Source organism: Coloeus monedula (assembly GCF_965178545.1).
Source record: "Coloeus monedula genome assembly, chromosome: 3".
Taxonomy (NCBI): domain Eukaryota; kingdom Metazoa; phylum Chordata; class Aves; order Passeriformes; family Corvidae; genus Coloeus; species Coloeus monedula.
This window is the reverse complement of record NC_138783.1, coordinates 6,623,833-6,642,334: the sequence shown is the minus strand read 5'-3', so window position 1 is coordinate 6,642,334 and position 18,502 is coordinate 6,623,833. Positions and strand designations below refer to the sequence as shown.

The 18,502-nt window shown below is 35.9% G+C and overlaps 1 protein-coding gene across 1 annotated transcript in view; it reads left to right on the top strand.

Annotated features, from left to right (window-relative positions):
* CADM2 (cell adhesion molecule 2) overlaps window positions 1-18,502 on the top strand; it is a gene marked incomplete at both ends in the record, with an annotated part of 583,305 nt that overhangs the window by 365,950 nt on the left and 198,853 nt on the right. Inside the window, one exon of the mRNA XM_082279334.1 lies at window positions 13,084-13,110. Coding sequence (XP_082135460.1) covers window positions 13,084-13,110 — 27 coding nt within the window. The remainder of the gene's footprint in view (window positions 1-13,083; window positions 13,111-18,502) is intronic.

Here is an 18,502-nt window from a genome sequence, read left to right as displayed (position 1 = left end):
TTTGCTGAAGGAAGTCCTAACGAATATGAATAGAAATATCAGAAGGTAGCACCTTTTCTGGTGCTAAAGCATTTTTTTCATTCAAATGATATATGGATCTTCTGACAGGACAGCATTTTTTTTATTTTAAAAGTGATGAAGGAATTGGAAAGTTAGCTTTTGCCACAGTAAAAGCGTAACAAAACATCTCTGAAACACAACTGGACAAAATAATGTTCTAAAAGTTCATTTTTTGACACTCGGAGCTCATCAATCCAAAGTATTGTTTTCCTTTATTTAAATAATTCTAACATACAGGTTCTTTGCCACTCTTTAGTTGTAAATCTAATAATATGATTGAAATTGCTCGATAATCTGTCTCAAGCTTTTCTTCATTTCTGATTCATTGTGTCTATTATTAAACCCAGCTGTTGATGTTTTTGAACAAACTGATTTCTGAATTAACTCTGCATTGTGTTCTATAATAATGCCACTTCTGAATTATCATGGGCTGCTCCCAATTTACTTTTAGATAATTAAAGGCTGTCTTTATTTCTATCCAAGTTGCCTGTTTTATTTCCCAGAACACAAGGATGTGATTTCATTCATGCTGCTCTAGGGGGTCTGAAGTTGATAATCATTTTTCTACATCTGCCCTCATCAGTGTCATCTTCCAATATCTGATGCTCCAGCATTTTTCCTTGGCTTTACTCATTAGCATTCACAGAGTTGGTGCTATGTTGTGCTTGTCTGCCACAAGGCATTCCCTATTGTTTTCCTGAGAAGTCTGTAGAGGAGCTGTGGAGTAGTCTTATTCCTAGAGTACATTCCTCTTTTTTTTATTACCTTTTGTTCACATAAACTCTTCTTTTCCTTTCAAAATTAGTGATAACTTAGTCATGTATTACCTAAATATTTAAATAGATTTTGTATGAATTAATTTGAGCATCATTGGTTTCTTTGTAGTGTGTCCCATGTATGGTGCATATACTAATTACTAAATTAAATTTAAAGACTTTAAAATCAAGACCTCAATATTATATATTTTGGATAACTGATTCATGTGCTTCTCATCTCTGCAAATAAAAATAATATATTTTTCTTGCTTAAAAAAAAAAATCAGTTAAGCTAGCCAAACACAAAAAAACTCCAACGAAGATGGACTTCAAATAAAAATACTGACCTGTGACATGTTTCAGTGGGAGGTCATACATAATATTTAACTTCTTTCTTCCATCAAAGCATGTCATTGCTAAATGCAATAGGAAGACTCTCTCACAAAAATTTAAAAAAGAAAAAAAAAAAAAAGGAAAAAGTAAAGGATTACAGTAAACCCCCATGACAATTTAAAGAATTATCTTGTTTATCCCCACTAAGGTTCACTTTAGGACATTCTATGCTCTTAATAGTCTTTTTAAAATTAGTGCTGACCTCAATTTCTGAGAGTTGTATATATTTCTCCTTGGCAAGAGCAAGAATTTTAATCTGATCCTGCAGCTTTTTCCCTTGATGACGTAAAATTCTTCTCCATTTGCTAATTGAGATCTTTGTGGACTTGTTTCTTCCATTTATTATTCTTTCGAGGGATTCTTGTGGTTCTTTTCAGTGTAGTAGTAAACCTGAGCAATGGACCTGGCCAACAGTGATCCTCTCTTTACTAATCAATAGGATTAATGAAACAGGGTGTGAATTTGGTGTCCGAGGTGTACCTATTTGCTTAAAAATGTAGTGGCAAGATCTTTCATGTTAGTGTTGCTTTCACAGAGCAACTGCTTTTACCTACTTGATTTTAAAGGTTGGGCTCGATGATCTCAGAGGTCTTTTCCCACCTAAATGGTTCTGGGATTTCACTTAGCTCTGTATGAGTAGATTAAACCTTTGCACTACTTGCCAGTGGGTTTTCTGTTTACTTCCTTGCTTTCTTTGTAGGACTTTCCTCTATTATCCCTCAAGAGGCAGCACTGTTAGGATGCTGTGTAAAATTTTCAGGCAAGTGCTGAGGCCCGGTTAACAAAAACATGTGTCTTATTTATGATGCGTCAAATTACTGTTCTGAGAGTAGACCTTTTAGGTTGCATTCAGCCTTTAATTTGACTGAATTTAAATAGCATAAAACGCCTTTTAGTTGGAACTTGGCTTGCATATTACATCTCTCATTTCAATGAAAAACATTCAGATGCAAATACGGTTTGTTTGGACTGAGTACAAATGCCACTATCATGACTGATGAAGGCTTTTGATCACACATCTACAAACTGAAACCTTAAAAAGGAAGAGGCTATTTGGACTGGCATCTGCAGTGCCATGAATTATTTAGTTCCCATTATTCATAAATCTCTTTGAAGAGAAGGCGTATGAGGTTTTTAAGGCGGAGTAGTCATAGTTGTATTGCCAGTTTCTATTTATGCTGTGACTGCATGTGCAAACTTCTTCTAAACTGCAAGGATTTTGCTGAATGGGAAAGAGTTGTGTGGATGAAATGATCAGGAATGGCCCTGAAAGGCTTCTTTGGTTTCCTGGGATAAGAATGGGGATGTTCGGTTGTTACTGTCTTCTTTAGTGGGCTCCAAGAGGTGTGCAAGGTAAGAACACGTCTACACAATTTGGTGAGCTATCCATTTAGTTGCTAAGGGCTTGGTTGACTCTTGCAAGGCACGTGTTTACAGCTGGAGTTTGTGCTGTGCTCATTCACTGAACTTCAAGTGTCTTTGGGCTGTGCACTGACAGCCAGGCAAAAATAGCAACACCACCCTCCTCTTTGCGTGATTTCGCACAGTATCTTTTGTTGAGCAATGTCTGTGTTAGTAATGCGTGGTATTCCAAAATATTTCCTCCCTTTCCAGTGGTGATCGAAGCTAAACACTGTATATAAACACTATTCTGCTCTAAAGGGAGTCTGAGGACTTGTTTAGCTCAGTGTAATTGTGTAATAATGTTGTCTAGAAGATGCACACTGGCAGAGATGTCAAGGGGCAAGTTAGAAATACCCAATAGTGACTTGTTTATTTGCCTTGTAGACTAGTTTGGTGTCTGGGAGAGTGAGGGGTAAGGGTGTGGGTGTGTGTCCGTTTTTGGGATTTGTTTGTTTGCTTTTCAGTAGGATTTCAGATTGCATTGCTGAGGAATACCTTGAGTAATGATTTGTCTGGCACGTGTCCTTCCAGGGCGTTACAGAGCTCACATTGTGAGTCAAAGTACTGTGAAGACTCAACATGCAGCTGCTGTACAGTTCAGAAAAGTACAGGATTCACAAATCATTTCTTTACCATAACACATTCATCATTGTAGGCATAGTAAGAATAGTTTCATTCCTAAGTCTTAATTAAGAGGATTACCCAAAGAATCACATCATTTTCAGTAAATAATCATTCTGACTATACTGAGTCTTTAATTTCTTGAAATGATTTTTTTTATATTATTCAAAAGTTTCTTGAAAGTATTCCATCTTGTCATCTTTCCACATTGTAATTTTTCATTTTCAATTGACTATACAATTGACTGGGGTTTTTTTAATTTTTCTTGTTGACTTTGAAGAACTGGTATTTTTGGTCATCTATAATTTTCAATTCATCTTATTATATGAACTTGCTCCCTGTCCTAGACTCAGTTTTTAAAGATCCTGTGCTACATACAAGCCACAATCCTTCAGTCTTTTCTTTTTCATTCCACCAAAGCAGCAGAACCTGTAGAATGCTGTTTTTCTCCCTTCATTTGTTTCTAGCAGTCATTCAGAAGCTCATGTTTGGTGCTGCATCTACAGTGGTCCATGGACCATTTTTTGATGTGTCTGTTTGCCAGCTACTTGTGCTGACTACACGTTCATTGTGAGTACACACCCTGCTAACGATGTTCTCTAATAAGTCCTTATTTTGATGGCTCTCAGGCAAAACTAAGCTCTTCATTGAATGTATCTGGTCTGGTTTTGAGCTATGGCCAATGTGTACATCTGCTGTAAACCCGGATCAGTTCTTAAATGATTCTTGCCTACAGACAGTTTCAGAACAGTGGCAGTATAATTCAAGGAGAAATAGAAGTGTGTTTAATGCTCAGATCGAATCAAAGTGGGGCTTATGTCAATATTAAAACTATAATATTTGGAATAATGATAGCTTTGTTGAAACTTTCATTTGTAAGCTCTTTAAACAGTGTTTGAAGTTCTGAATTTAGTATTTCTTTTTTATTTTTCTGTTTGAAAAACATAATGGCTGTTTTATGAGTTTTCATATTCTGAATATCCAGGTATATGCTTGTAGATTCTGGTATTCATTCCCCCAGCTCATTTTAATGATTGTCTTGTGTTTCTTTATACAAGAAGAGAGTGGGTGTGGGGTTGAAGTCTTAAATCTCGGATTGTGAATTGCTAAAATTTGTGAGTTTTCAGCTGTATTTCTCCTAACTGTGGGAAAGTTGTAGAATATCTGACAGTATTAGTTTGGATATTCAACACAAGTATACATATATATTTAAAACTTTAGCATAAGACTAGAACTGTATACAAGAAATGAAATGGTGTTGGTTTTGTTTTTGGTTTTTGTTTTTTTTTTGAGTAGTTGATTGCTAAGTTAATGCATATAGTCAGGTGTAATTTCAGATATGTGATGTAAAATGGTGTAAGGTTAAAAAGATAAACAGCAAGGATGAAATTTATCTCTGGAATGTGCATTCCTATAAAAATAATTCCTTATTTACATGTCTCACCCGAGCTACAAAAGTAAGTCTTGCCAAAGCAGCTTTTTACCTTAACAGCATTAGCAGGCATCACATTTGGTATTGGTATTGGAGTGGGGCTGAGTCTTTTCTGTTTCCAGCACTGGAGTCCTGTGCTGGAAAGCCACGTACAGAGAAAAAGATAGTAGTTAGCCTTATTTTTAGGCATGGTTATGAGTAGCAGATGACAAATTGCAGTCAAATATTTGGACATTGGGTAGGGCATGCATTCTTAATGGGGTTCTTTTACAGTTTGTCTGTGTTTCTTGAACTGTTAAAAAAATGTAGAAAAAAACAACAGTAAAACACATTAAAAAATGCAAGAGGTTGTTTTGTTTGTTTGTTTTGAGGATTTTTTTAAATTAATGTTACATCACTAATAGCATTATGATAGAGTTGACAGATTCATCTTATGTTCCCCATTATCCAGACTGGAATAGATGCTATAAATAAATCATATAGAATTCAATCTTTATTTGTGCCATGCTTCTGAGGATAAATGACAAAGTGTATGTTTGAAATGGAGTCATTTGACTGTGGTTAATACTGTTTTGGTGTAAGGGTTGGTTTTTTTGGGTGTTTTTTTGTATTTAGGGGTCTTTAAAAAATACCATGTTTGATTTGCTAATAAATCTGAAATTCCAGTTCTTCAGTCATAGAAGTGCTTAGATTTAGGTCACAGATGTCCATTTAAACCTAAGAAAATCTCAGTTGCTCTGCACTGAGTTTATGATGGTATTTTTTAACCAGTCTTATCACTTACCTAAGTTTGTCTCTTAGTATCTGGAAAAGTCTAAATTGAAAATATTTGGGGAATAAAAAAAATCTTATTTTTCTATTTAAGGTTTTTAATTGTCTGCCCTTTAAGACGTGCTTGTTTCCACATGCTTCAAGCATTGCCCCAGTGGCCCCTAATGCATAGATTAACCTTGTTAAGAAAGCATTTCATACAGATGATCTGTATGGTTGTGACGCAATACTTCTTATACAGAGATACCAAGGGCTATACTCAAAAAAAAAAAAAAAAAAAAAAAAAAAAGGAAAAAAAGGGAAAGGGAAAGTAACCATGCAAAAACCACCAGCTGCCTTTTCAAAACCATCTTAGAGCTTTCAGTAGATGATTTAGTTGTAAGCAGAGGTAACATAAGGATAACCCCAGCTGTTTGTCTGCCTGCATAGCTCCTTGCTCTGGATTATATGTTTTGTTGGTGTTGTTTTTTGTGTTTTTTTTTTTTTTTTTTTTTGGTTAGTTAGTTGGTTTATTTGTTTTGGTTTTTTGGTGTTGTTTTGGTTGGGGTTTTTGTTTGTTTTTTGGTTTTGTTGTTGTTTGTTTGGGTTTTTTTTAATTTCATTTCATGAAGGTTGCATTGGAGCTTATTTTCAAATACAAGAACCCTTAAACTTTTGTGGGTTATCAGTCCTGTGGACTGTGACTAGAAAGGAATGCATATAGGCATAGTAGACCCAGGAAGTTTCTATTTGTAATAATGTAGGTTAGCATCTACTTTATCAAAAAACAAACCTACAATGATACATGAATGTCACAGGTTTCTCTTGGGTTGAGCAAAAATGAACAAGGCACAGTTTGAGGTATTTTACATGTATTGATCTGCAGATATGAAAAGAAGCAAAAGCTCATTGCTTACAGCTGCTTGTGCCCAACCACAGTTACCTGATGACAATTTGTTTGCTAAGTGTTTCCAAAGAGGATCTTTTTCTTTCTCTTTATTCTGGAGACCTGACAAAAACACAGAAGCTGGGTGAGTTTGTGTGTATGCACGTCCTGTATGACTAACAATTTTGATAGCTTTTTTGAGGGGATGAATATATATCAAAGCTTTTCAAATATTTAAGTTTTGAAATAACAGTGAGAGAGATCTGAGAGCAAAACTGAGGACTTGTATCTCTGCCTGACACTACCCTGCTTACAGCCTTGTGGAGTGCTTAATTCTACTACTCCAGAGTTGTCTTTATACGTACTTCTTAAAACATTCTGTTACCTTGGTAAAATGAAATATAAAAATTGTGTTTACTCTTCTTCATTAACTAAATTATTGATATGGAAGTGAAATTTCTGTGATGTTTTATGGAAACCCAGCTTATGATAAAATTGCTAAGTTGCAACTTGCATTGCATGTAGAAGTTACGTGTCCAGCTGTATTAAAATATGCATAAAGTTGGCATTTTGGGACAGGCAAGTAGTCTTATCTCAGTGCTTTTAGGAGGAGCCTTTAGGGCATGATTATATTTATCTTCTCTTTTCACTATACAGTAATATACTGTGTTATGTGTTTCCAGCTGCTAATGTGAATCAGCTACAGCTGGAATCCTGAACTCTAGTTATGTTTAGATTATAAGATGCTTCTGCTGATCTCCATCATGCCAGTCATAATGAGTATTGAGAACAAAATTACTATATTTATACCCTAATTTTCAGAAAGAAAATGGAGCTGCATGTTTTTTCAGTATTTTGTGATTAGTATTGCATAATAAATGTTATTGCATGTGATAATCTAGTCACAGTTTTACAACTGAGGAAGGCAATAAAGTGCAAGTTGGAAAACTCACATTGATAAAGTTTAGATTATTTTTAAGCACTGAAGAGAAATAATAAATCTTCAGGTTTGTGAAGAGTTACATTAAAGAAGTGTATATTCTGTAATTTGAACTCCTGGAAGGTATGAGAAGGGTGAAGGAATTGCACCAGTGTCCTACATATGATGGTTAAGTTATATACCAGCAAAACAATTTACCACTGAGAGGGACAACTGTGCACTGAAAGAGGTGACCTGGAGAGATTTTGAAGTCCCCATCACCAAAGGTTTTAACTATATATTAGGCAATCTGTTAGGAGGGGTCTAAAGATAACTCACGATGCTTCAAACCCACAGGATGCAGTAGCTGACATTCTCATAACCCTTCCAATTTGCATTTTTTTCCCTTTTTCAATCGTATCTTCAGGACTATTTTATGTTTCTGAGGGAAATTACCCAGTGTCATTTTAGGAACTTGTGTTGTAGACAGAGTGATGCAGAGATAGAACACATAATAAATAAAATAAAAGGAGGTCACGTGTTTGAATTCCATTTGGTTACATATGCATGACTGCACAGATTTTTAGTGGTTATATAAATAAAGAGAGGAAGGCTTTTCTAGGAATATAGGGATTCTCATTATATCTGCAAATGCCACTATCTGATATTTTAGGAATCTCCTTGAGAAGAGTGTGCAGAACTTATGTATAGAAATAATATTCACTATAAAATGCAAAAGCATAGTAGTAAAGGCAATCAAGTGAAAGATCAGAAAGTCAGAAGTAAACAAATGTATCTATGCCAGTGTATCTAGGGTTTTTTTAAAACTAGATCCCAAGCTAAAAGAACTCCCAAGATGTTGCGTTTCTGTGGTCACTCTTCAAGTCTAAGCAGCAATGTCTTCCTGAATTCAGGAGACTCAAATTCCCATCATGAATTTCAGGTGATGGTGGTGGTTTGTTTCTCCTTCAGTGGCTTTTGGAAAAGGCTGGTTTTGAAAAGGAGGGTGGGAAGGACTCTGCATTGCAGCACATGTGGGTGTCTTTGTTTGAATGGGTCTCTAGTCTGTGAGAGCCTAATAATTTGCATTCTTTTCTGGAGGAAATGATCCTGCTAAGGCCTTCTGTCACACAGGGGAGCTTTTCCAGTCAGAGATTCAGAGCTGGCATTTAGGTGACCTAAATGATCAGTGGTAATCCATCAGTTTATCCAAAGGGAAAAAATGCAGTTGTTGTCATCATCATCATAATCCTAAAATTAAAAAGAAAATTCTAAATTTAGGCAGTGTAAGAATACCTAGGGTTCTTTTATAAACTGGAAATCTGGATTATATGTTGGATGTGTTGAGGAGCAGAGCTGCATGGTCTTTTTTGTTGTTGTTGGGGTTTGTTTGTTGTTTTTTTCCTTTTATTTTGTGGGGTTTGTTTTTTATTTTTTTTTTTGCTGCTTCTCTGATCGTTTTTCATAGTCCATGATCATAGGAGATTTTAAGGCTGGAGTAAAAATACAGATGAATAAATGAGTTCATCTGACTGATGATGTGTTAATTTTTTATTGAAGATGAGAGGACCTCCAGAATTGCTGGAACTGTAGGTTACTGTGTTTGGGAGAAAAGCAATGAAATGTACTTTATGAATGGGACTTTCATCTTGTTTTTTTCTTGAATAGAGTATTTAGTCATTATAGCATTTAAATATTATATTGTTTATTCCTCGATCTGTGATCTTAGTGTATCCAATAGGTGAAATGATAACGAGACTGACCTCAAACCTTTCACTTTCCTTTTTCTTTCCCCTTATTTTTTGAAATAAAAGGTTAGGTTTGCTGGATATCTGGGGGAAATACTTTTTCCCTTTTTTTATTTTTATTGAGTTATTGAGGTAATTGGACGGATGTGGTTTTCTCCAAAGACAAAAGACAAAACTCCAAATCGAATAATAAATCACATATAAGAGAAAAATAAAATAAAAGCTATATCAAATCTGTCTAAAAGTGTCTACAAAATTGAACAGTGTAGAGACGGCTGAGTGTGGAGAAAATATTGAACAACTTGTAGCCACCATTTATCAAAGAATGTAATTTAACCATTGTTGGCATACAAAAAGCAAGAAGTCAGTTGTATCACAGAAAATAAAGCACAATATATTATTGATATTTGAGAGCAAGGGTATATTACGATTTTTGAAATTTGAATCTAGGTTTTTACATTCAGGCAATGATTTTTAAAAAGATTGTTTCAGCAGCACGGATATGGCAGGATTACTTTTCTGATTTAAAAATGCCCTAAAAACATCAGCTCTGTGAAATTTAGTTGCCACGATGGAGCACCTGGCACAGTTTTCCTCCCCTTTCCGGATCTCTCATAGTGGGACTCCCCTGAGATCACTGACCTTGAGTTGTTGCTGTTCTGTGATCCCCTCACTCACAGACCTTTCCCTGGTGGCCAACCCTTTTGTTTTACATATGCTGTGACCTCAAGAGCCTTCAGAAAATATAATACTGTTTAACCTTGCTAGAGAACATAGAGGAGATTTATTTCTCAGCCTTACCTAGAAATCTAGTAGCTCTGTCATGCCTTTCAACCTGACTTCTGAAAATATGGTCTTTCTTCCTACTTTGTCTTTCTTCTCTGGTCTTTAAAAATTTTCCTTAAATTCCAAAAAGGTCACTGTTCACACTTTGCTGTAGTATGTCTCCTTGTCCAGAATAATTTTCCTAAGAAAGACAAGACAGAGTGACTAAAGATAAATGCCCTTACAAATGTTCATTTTTTTACAGATATCCCTGAACATAGGGAAATATCAGAAGTCATTTTTCCTTTTTTAAGTTTACTGATTGGCTTCTTACTTTAGACAAAGTATACCAGTCATATACAGCAAATTCCAGATTTTAGGTTGCATTGTGCCCAAAAATTATTACTGGCCAGTCGTAAACCATTTTATTTGTATTAAGGAAGTCTCAAATCAGTTTCCTGGTGTACTAGTATATGCATATACTACTTTGAGGTGAGGTAGACTCGCTGCCTTGAAGAGTTTGTTTCTTTTGTAAGCAAACTAGGAAGTTTAGGTGGGGAAAAATAGAATGTATTATGTGAAATGTATATAAATCATCTGACTTGCTGAAGATTTAAAGCAAAAGTGGATTCTTTAACTGTAATGTTGTTTGTTGGAACCTACAGGTCTTTTGTCACTGACATCAGTGGCATAAAAAGCTGAGTTTTCCCATATCTGGTGCTCCAACCAAGATCTCAGCTTCCCTCTGCTAAATTTCAGTCTTGATGATGCTCATTCGAAACATTTATCTATGCTTGTCTTCTATGACTGTTCATGTAATAATAATAGGTGGGTAAAATTTTTCAAACATAGTGGATATAGGTTGAAAAGTGTCTTCTCTTTACAGAGTGACAAAAAGAGTAGAGAGGGAAGAGAGGAGAATTCTTTCACCTTTGAAAAAATGAAAAACTCACCTCGATGTTAGCAGTGAAAGGGACTTTTCCCTCATGCTAGGTATCAAAAAGATGGAAACAGCTCCAGCTAGTTGCCTTCTGTAGGCAGAATTATATTTTGTAAGACTATTTTCAGCTAATTTGGCTGTTGTGCAGTTTGAACTTTACGAATTGACTTGTAATTGGACCATGCTGTCAATGGGAAAGCTTACAAGTATTGAACATGACATTTTTAAGAAGGTTACTGTCATCTAGTCCTCTATTAGTGGATTTGCAGAGAGTTATAATTGGCCTAACAAGCCTAGTAACCTGTCCTACTTCCAATTATAATGTACAACCTCATTTATGTCTTTTCTTTATTTACTGATAGGTAATAATTGTCTGTCTAGTGCATGTGCTTCAAAATAAAGCTGTCTGTCTCATCATAGAATGTGTGGATTGTTTTAATGCACACACATATATGTACCCATACACTTAAATTATATTACATATGCATGTGTGTGTATGTGTATTCTGAAGAATTCAAGCACATTTTTAAAAATATATGTATTTATATATATATACATACACACATGTATCTTTTTATTCTCTTTAATTAAGTACAAAGTCTCCTGTTGCTTTTAAATTTCTGGTGGACAGGGAGATAGTGTTTTCTCCAGACCTTTGTTAAGTTTATGTGATTATTCTGGCTAGAAGTGATAATACATTCATGTAGATGTAATTCTCAGGACTGAAAAAGAAGGGGAAACATGAGAAAATGAACAGGTTGATGAACTCAGTGCATTCATTATCAACTTAGATTTGCGTGAAGGAGAAACTGTTCACTTCTTATAAAATTGGAATGGCATCATTAATTTTGTTTACTACACAAGCAATTTTTAGCATGTGTAAGATTTACGGGCAGTTTGCAGGTGCGTATGTCTTGTTAAACAGCCCTATGGAAAGAGCTCTGCAGAAGCATCTGCACTCACTGTACCTCCTCAAAGCAGAGTCTTTGTGTTGTTTTCTCTGCAAGGAGAATGTTGGCAAGTCACAATGGTGAATCTGGAAGTAAAGGAGGGATCAGTGAAGAAATTTGAAAAAAAAAAAAAAGGGCAGCTAGGGAATTGATATTTTGATGCATTCATAAAGTTAAAAGTTTTAGGTTTTCAACAATTTCTTCGTTTATAGCAACTTGACCTTCGCTGCTATGAACTCCATGCTTGTCTTAATAAAGACTGACTACCAGACCTTTTTGGTCTGAGACACCAGACCAAAAAGGAAAAAAAAGAAAAAACAAACCAAGCAAACCTTTTAGATAGGAACAAGAGAAGCAAAGACGCCAGAAAAGGATTTGGTCTTTCTCCTTTTTTTCATGTCTTTTGATATCAAGTATAGCTGCCTTTGAATTGTTAATGTAGTTCTTCCTTACAAGAAGGGCCAGCAGAAGAGGAATTACATATTTTGGGTTTTTTTTTTTTTTCCTGAGGTACCTCTTTTTGTGGAGATGCTCTTAAATGAATGCCTTTTTCAGAGTGCACTTGAGAGTTTAGAGAGGTGTGGATAGCATCTCTTTGTGTAATTTAATTAATTACTTTAACAGAGTTATTCCATTCTAACTTTGGGTTCTGAGTAATACTTTATTTCAACATGATCCCTGAGCCTCAGAAAATGATGATTCTGTTTATTTTGGTGTTAGAATGGTTGTTAGTGAAACATTTTAAGCTCTGGTCTTTGTTTTTGTTACCCTGTTGGGCATGAAGATCTATCAGCATGAGGCTCTATGAATTCAGGATACTCAAGGACGGGTGTAGTGTCTGTCCCTGCTTCTCTGAGTTTGAACACTGGTCACTGTTGGTTAAAATACCATGTATTCCTTTTGGTTTCCATGCTACATTAGGGTGCAAGAACAATATGAGGATATAGGCTTCAGTGAAGAAAAACAATGATCGTATAAGAGATTATAAACCATTGGGGTATCTGCAAATTAACCAATGTCTGTTTGCATCAGCTTCACAGAAAAATGGTGTTTCAAGAAATAGGAGCAAGGGATGACATAAGATTTAGGTACTTCAGAATGTACTTTTGGCAAAGCTAATTGTGCTTTAAGTTTTAGAATTCACTAATGGGTGTGCGTATGTTCTCACCTACTTGTGACTAATGATCCATGGTTTTTCTGCACTCCTCACCATGATTTTTTGAGTGTGTACTCTGGTGTATTTTCTAACTTCTCAACACATGGTTTCTGACAGAATCATAGATCTGAACTCTCTCACAGCACAGCATTGTCTCCAGTAAATAGGTCAAATAATCTTAGAAACTGTGTTTGTTAGCTTTGAATCGATAGTGATGAAGTTTCTCTGTGTTCTTACTTGCTCAAACTTCTGTCTAATCTATCTTTGTTCTCTTCTTCTTGTGCAATCTTTTCCTTGCTTCCAGTGGCTGCTACAAAGAACAAAGCTAGAGGTGAGTTTCTGCCTGCACTCTTCAATTTGCATTGCATGGTTCTGCAGCCCACGCATTTTCTCCCAAGGTTGTTTCTGCTTCTCCAAACAAAGAAAAATATCTTTAGCTCCTATGATATGATAGATTAGTTCTTTACAATTTTTTTTTTATTGCATCTGAGTGCGTTGTTTATCAATCAGCACTGCTCATGATGTATTTTGTTAATTGTTTTAATTTGGGAAGTTTTTAGGAAAAAGATAAAACTAAGTGCATTCTAGTTAGATTTCTAGGCTTGCATTATAGTAATGTAGGGATATTGATGGCATTTTAATCGAAATGAAGATATTGCATGAAAATGCTCATAAATATGTAAATGTAATTTATATTTTTTATCTCTAGTCATAGTCATAAATATCTGAACAGAGAACAATGAACTCCTAAGTGTCTCCTAAGCATTTCCTGTCTTTTCACACTAGTATAAATGATCATCGCTGTTCCTGATAGCATACCAAGATATAGAAAGGCATACTATGATATCTGCAGAGATTTATGACTTCAGAGCAGCAAGGTGATTGCCACAAATCAGTGTGACAAAGAAGTAAACCTTTCAGAACTAATCATGTAAGGTCAGCAGAGCTGTAAACCATTTCCTGAATTTCAACGAAGCAGTGCTGTAGCAAATGTAACCTGAGGGGTGCATTTTGACTTTCAGATACACATAAATCGATGCATATGTGTTTATATATACACATGCATTTATATGCATGAATGTATATTTTCATAGAAAATCATGAAAATATGTATTTTAATACCATTTTTGTACTATTTCTGATAGGTAAATTTGAGTTGTCTGATAAACATCAGGTTTTAAGGCAAAAAATCTGTGCTGGTTTACACATATTTTGGAAGTTACGATTCACAATGTTTGCAAAGTTAATTTCTTTACATTGCTTAGCTTGAGATTGTAGAACATCAATAATAATCAAAGAAAACACAGCCAATTTAGGGTGTTTGTGTATTAGAATAGTTAAACCAAAAATTAAAATACAGCTCAGGTTTGTATTTTTTTTTTTTTTTAACCCCTTGCATGGCTTTTTGTAAGATCTTTTTCTCAGAAACTTTGCATGCATTGGGTGACATGAATGAGGGGAGTGAATAAAGTCAAATTCGTGCATTTGCCTATGCATGCTTTGAAATTTGCTTTACTCCTTTCTGTACTGTAATGTATTCAGCTGTGATGCTGTGTAACAGCGGTCAAGACTTTAAGACCTTCATAATGAATGAAAAATGCCCAAACCAAAACATGTCCACAGAAGTGACTTTTCAGCACCAATAAACAAAATCTCATCAGTATTCAGTTATTACTTGATATGCCCATATATTGCCATTCAAACAGAAACTGTCCTGGAGGCACAGGAATTGTAGGATGAGTCAGAATTACTCGTGGGCCCCACTCATCTGTGAGTGTTAACACCCCCTTATTTCAGAAGTGCACGTGCATATTGGATGCACAGCTGAAATTATATCTGTTAAGCTAGGTTTGACACTGTGATCTGTGTTATCTTTGGAGATATCTTGCTCAGCTGCACAGTGCCTTCAAGAAGTCCTCAGCTTTTCCTTTGGAGCTGAACAGCCCAGTGATGAAAGTACCCAATATCCACAAGGAATTCAGCCCTGCAATAGTTGTCTTTTACCAAAAGCATAGGACCTATTTTAAAAAATCCTGTGGTGGAAGACATGAAGTAGATGATACCTTACCGCTTTTCTCATTGCTCTGTCGAAGCAGTAAAGAAAGGTCTGTTCCTCCTTTTCAAGTCTGACACTTAACTGGCAAACAGTTCTCTAATATGGCACTGGAAACATCAATTCACCACTGAGAATTCTCAGGTGGAGTGTCTCATTTGGCACTTGTAATATGCAATCCAGCACTGGTTTATGTCTTTGCTCTTATGTATGGATCTTCATCTTTTCTTTCTGAAAGTTTGGAATTTGTGCTGCCATTTTCAGCAAGGCACAGTTCACCTCACACCTGCCCTAAGATCTGAGAGTTCCAGAGCCCGTTATTAAGTGATATTCTGTGGGATCACCTGTCTTTTGTTTGTGCATTGTTAGCATGAGGAAACTCCTGCTGGTCTCCACTTCCCTCCTCCTCCTCGTGGGATTGTCTGTAAGCTGAACACCAGAGCCTTTCAAACATTGCATTCAATGCCATTTCCTAAAGTATTTTCTCAGGCTTTGTTGAAGACTGCTTGTATTAAGTGCTGTAAAGCAGCTGTTGAACTCTCTACTTTATCCTTGCTTTGTGGCACTTAGAATCAATTTAGGTTGAAAGGTCATCTGGTTGGCAGGTCATTTGGACTGAGCTACCACGAAAGTAAAACCCACTTAAATCTGTTTGCTCAGAGCCTTCCAGTCAAATTGAAGTATCTCAAGGATTTCATAGCTCCAGGATAGATTTGCACTAGGGTTGCTTGATTTTACCATTGTTTTCTTGTTTAGACTTTTGATAGCCTAAAAGATGCTGCATGAAGTTTTTTGTGGTCTCCAGAGAGGGCAAATACTTGGGTTTTGCATAGAAGGGCAGATCTTCCTTTGGACTACCTTGGGTAGATGCTGCCACAGAATACTCATGGAGAGAATACTTGGGATATTTCCAGGAAGTCTGGTTCAGAAGGATTTAAAAGGGTAGGGGAAAATGGAACATGAAAATGGTCATTTATGGCAGTTAATTTGATAGAGCAGAAACTGAAGATGCCACCTGAAAATCTCAGACTATCGGGGTTTTTTTTCAGTGCATGTATATTTTAGGGACCATTTCTTAATGCACAAGCTGAGATTTCTTTATCTCTGTACGTGAACATTTCCTCTAGCAGAGCACCACATTGAGGACTACATGACCTCTTAAGAAGGGCTATTGGGACAATTTTGGGACAATATTGTTGCAGCTATCTTCTGGCAGCAGTTAACATTGTTTCCAGACTCAGTGGTCTTACCAGATCTGCTAATGACATGGCAATTTTCAGCCAGCAAGTAGAAGAGTGGGCCAAGTGTCTTCATTCAAATGTAATTAGTTGAGGAATGGAGTTCTGTGCTCCTCATTTTCACTTTGATACACATTGTGTCATCTGCTATGAAAAAGTTGTTGCCAGAGCTGTCCCAAACCTCCTGTAGTTAGGCAATTGGCTTTTAACCCTACAAAGTGTAAATTGGAATTTATGATAAATTTGGTTGTGGGGTTTGTTGGTTTTTTGTTTGTTTGATGGCACTTTTTGTTGTTTTTGCTTTTTTTTCTTCTGTTGGGAATACTGAGGATGACAATGGCAACTTCTTATAAAGAAAAAAATATAAAGGCCAATGTCTATTGCAGGAGGGGAAAGCAAGCCCTCCAGATGTTATCATCTGCTGGTTGAGAAGTACAACATTCCTTCCTGTTCATAAGACTCCTGTGGCCCACAGATTAGAAATGGTGACATTTCCAAGAAGATTCCTAAGTCCCCAAGAGGAGACTTTTTGCAGAGGGGAAGATGTGACTTCTTTAATATTGCAGGATTCCTACTATCTAATCAGTATAAAAATGTGTTGGATTGGTAGCAATTTCTGCCATGCTTCTTTCATTTTAGCTGAGGATGAAGCTCTATTTTTAATTTTTTTCTTAGGGGAAATACCATTTGTATCATAGTGCCACTGCTTCTCATAGCAAAATACTGCTGTAGTACCCACACAGTGCTCTATTCTCTCTCAAAAACTATCATAAAAGCTGTAATTCTGGTGGTTCTAGGGGATGACCTTTTGATGGGAGATACCTTCAAACTCTTTCTATTTTAGCATTACCGTTTTAAGTACTGTGAGTGCCTTGAACTCTATCTTACTTGCCTCACAAGCTGGCTATAACAGGACTGTTTTTTGTAGCCCATTGGATATCCAGGGGATTTTTGAGTTGCTTCTTTTTCTTGTACTGCATCTGTATCCCAAAGAAAATCTGTTTATTTTTGAGTACCATGGAAAAACAATTTTTTCTTTCAGTCATTTCTTCTACAAATGCAGAGTTATATTGCTTCTGCCTTACTTTTAAAGGAAGAGACTGCTGCTTCTTCAGAAACAAAAGATTAAATTTAGCTTTAACAATGCTACTTAAGGCATACATCTCAGTGTGTAATATAAATCATCATAGCAGTGGATGCACTGTCTAAAAACATCTTATCCAGGAGGCAAAGATCACTCTGGACTTTATTCACTTGATTTATTTTGTTTGTTCTCATTATGTCAATGAAATTGGTATCAGCTTATTTGAAGCTTAAGTCAGGAGGGATTGTGTGAAGAAATGTTGTACCAATATACTCTGTTATTGCCTGGATAGCTGTGCAATTGCTCCTGTTATCTTTTCGTTGGGAATCAGGTTTTTTTCTCAAGGCTTCATCAGATCTTCTTCATTGGTCGTGTTCTACCCAGCCATCCCTTTGATTTTATTGCAGCATGTGATAAAGTTTATTGTGCATGTTCTACATAAGTGTATTTGTAAATATATAGGTAAAGAATAGGTTTCATTCATTCTATAGTTTTGACTGAAAACCATACAAACTAGGAGAAATTGTGTTAGCCAGAACTTGTCAACAAAATTGAAAGACCTACAGGATCTAAACCTACCAGTTTAAGTCCTTTCTTCAGTAGATGTAATTAGCCAAGCATATTTCTCATTCAGAAAATTATCATAGAATCAAGTCAGTAACACAGCAGCTGTCCATGTAAGGAGAAGGATGAAATAAATGTACACCAAGGAGACCCAAACACTATTATTTATCTTATTTGCATTATATTCACACAGTTCTCAGCTATTCAGTTATTGACATCAGTCAGGCATTAGCTTTGCTGTTGTTTTTTTCTTTTTTTATTGAGGAATAGATAACTCAGGGTGTCATCTGCAAAAATGACACTCTGCAACATATTATGGCAAAAATTGTGAACAGGTGGAAGTGTATAGATGTTGAAAGTGTGAATCCAATATAGAGCCTAGGGAAACTCCATAAATCAGTGGTTTGGAAGAACATTTATTTATGGTTATAAGCATTCACCCCTGAGACATGTAGAAATAAAAACCTGTCATATTCCACCTTTACTACAAGGTCATTTTAAAAAGCTTGCCAAGACTGTTGTAGTAGCATAGAGGGATCTGAAGCCCAATTGAAATATTTCAGCTGTTCTAGTGCTATTGAAGTAGAGGAGCTCTTTGTAAAATCTTATGATATTATTCAAAATACAGTTTCAACTTCTAAAAGTAGAATTTTCATATGTCGCTTTAAGGTATTAAAAGCACCTTTAGTATTTATAAGCGATTGTTCTTTCAGAGAGAACAACAAAGCCAGTCTAAGCTTAATAACCATTCCTTTAACGTCTCTTTGGTATTTCTTCCCCTGTA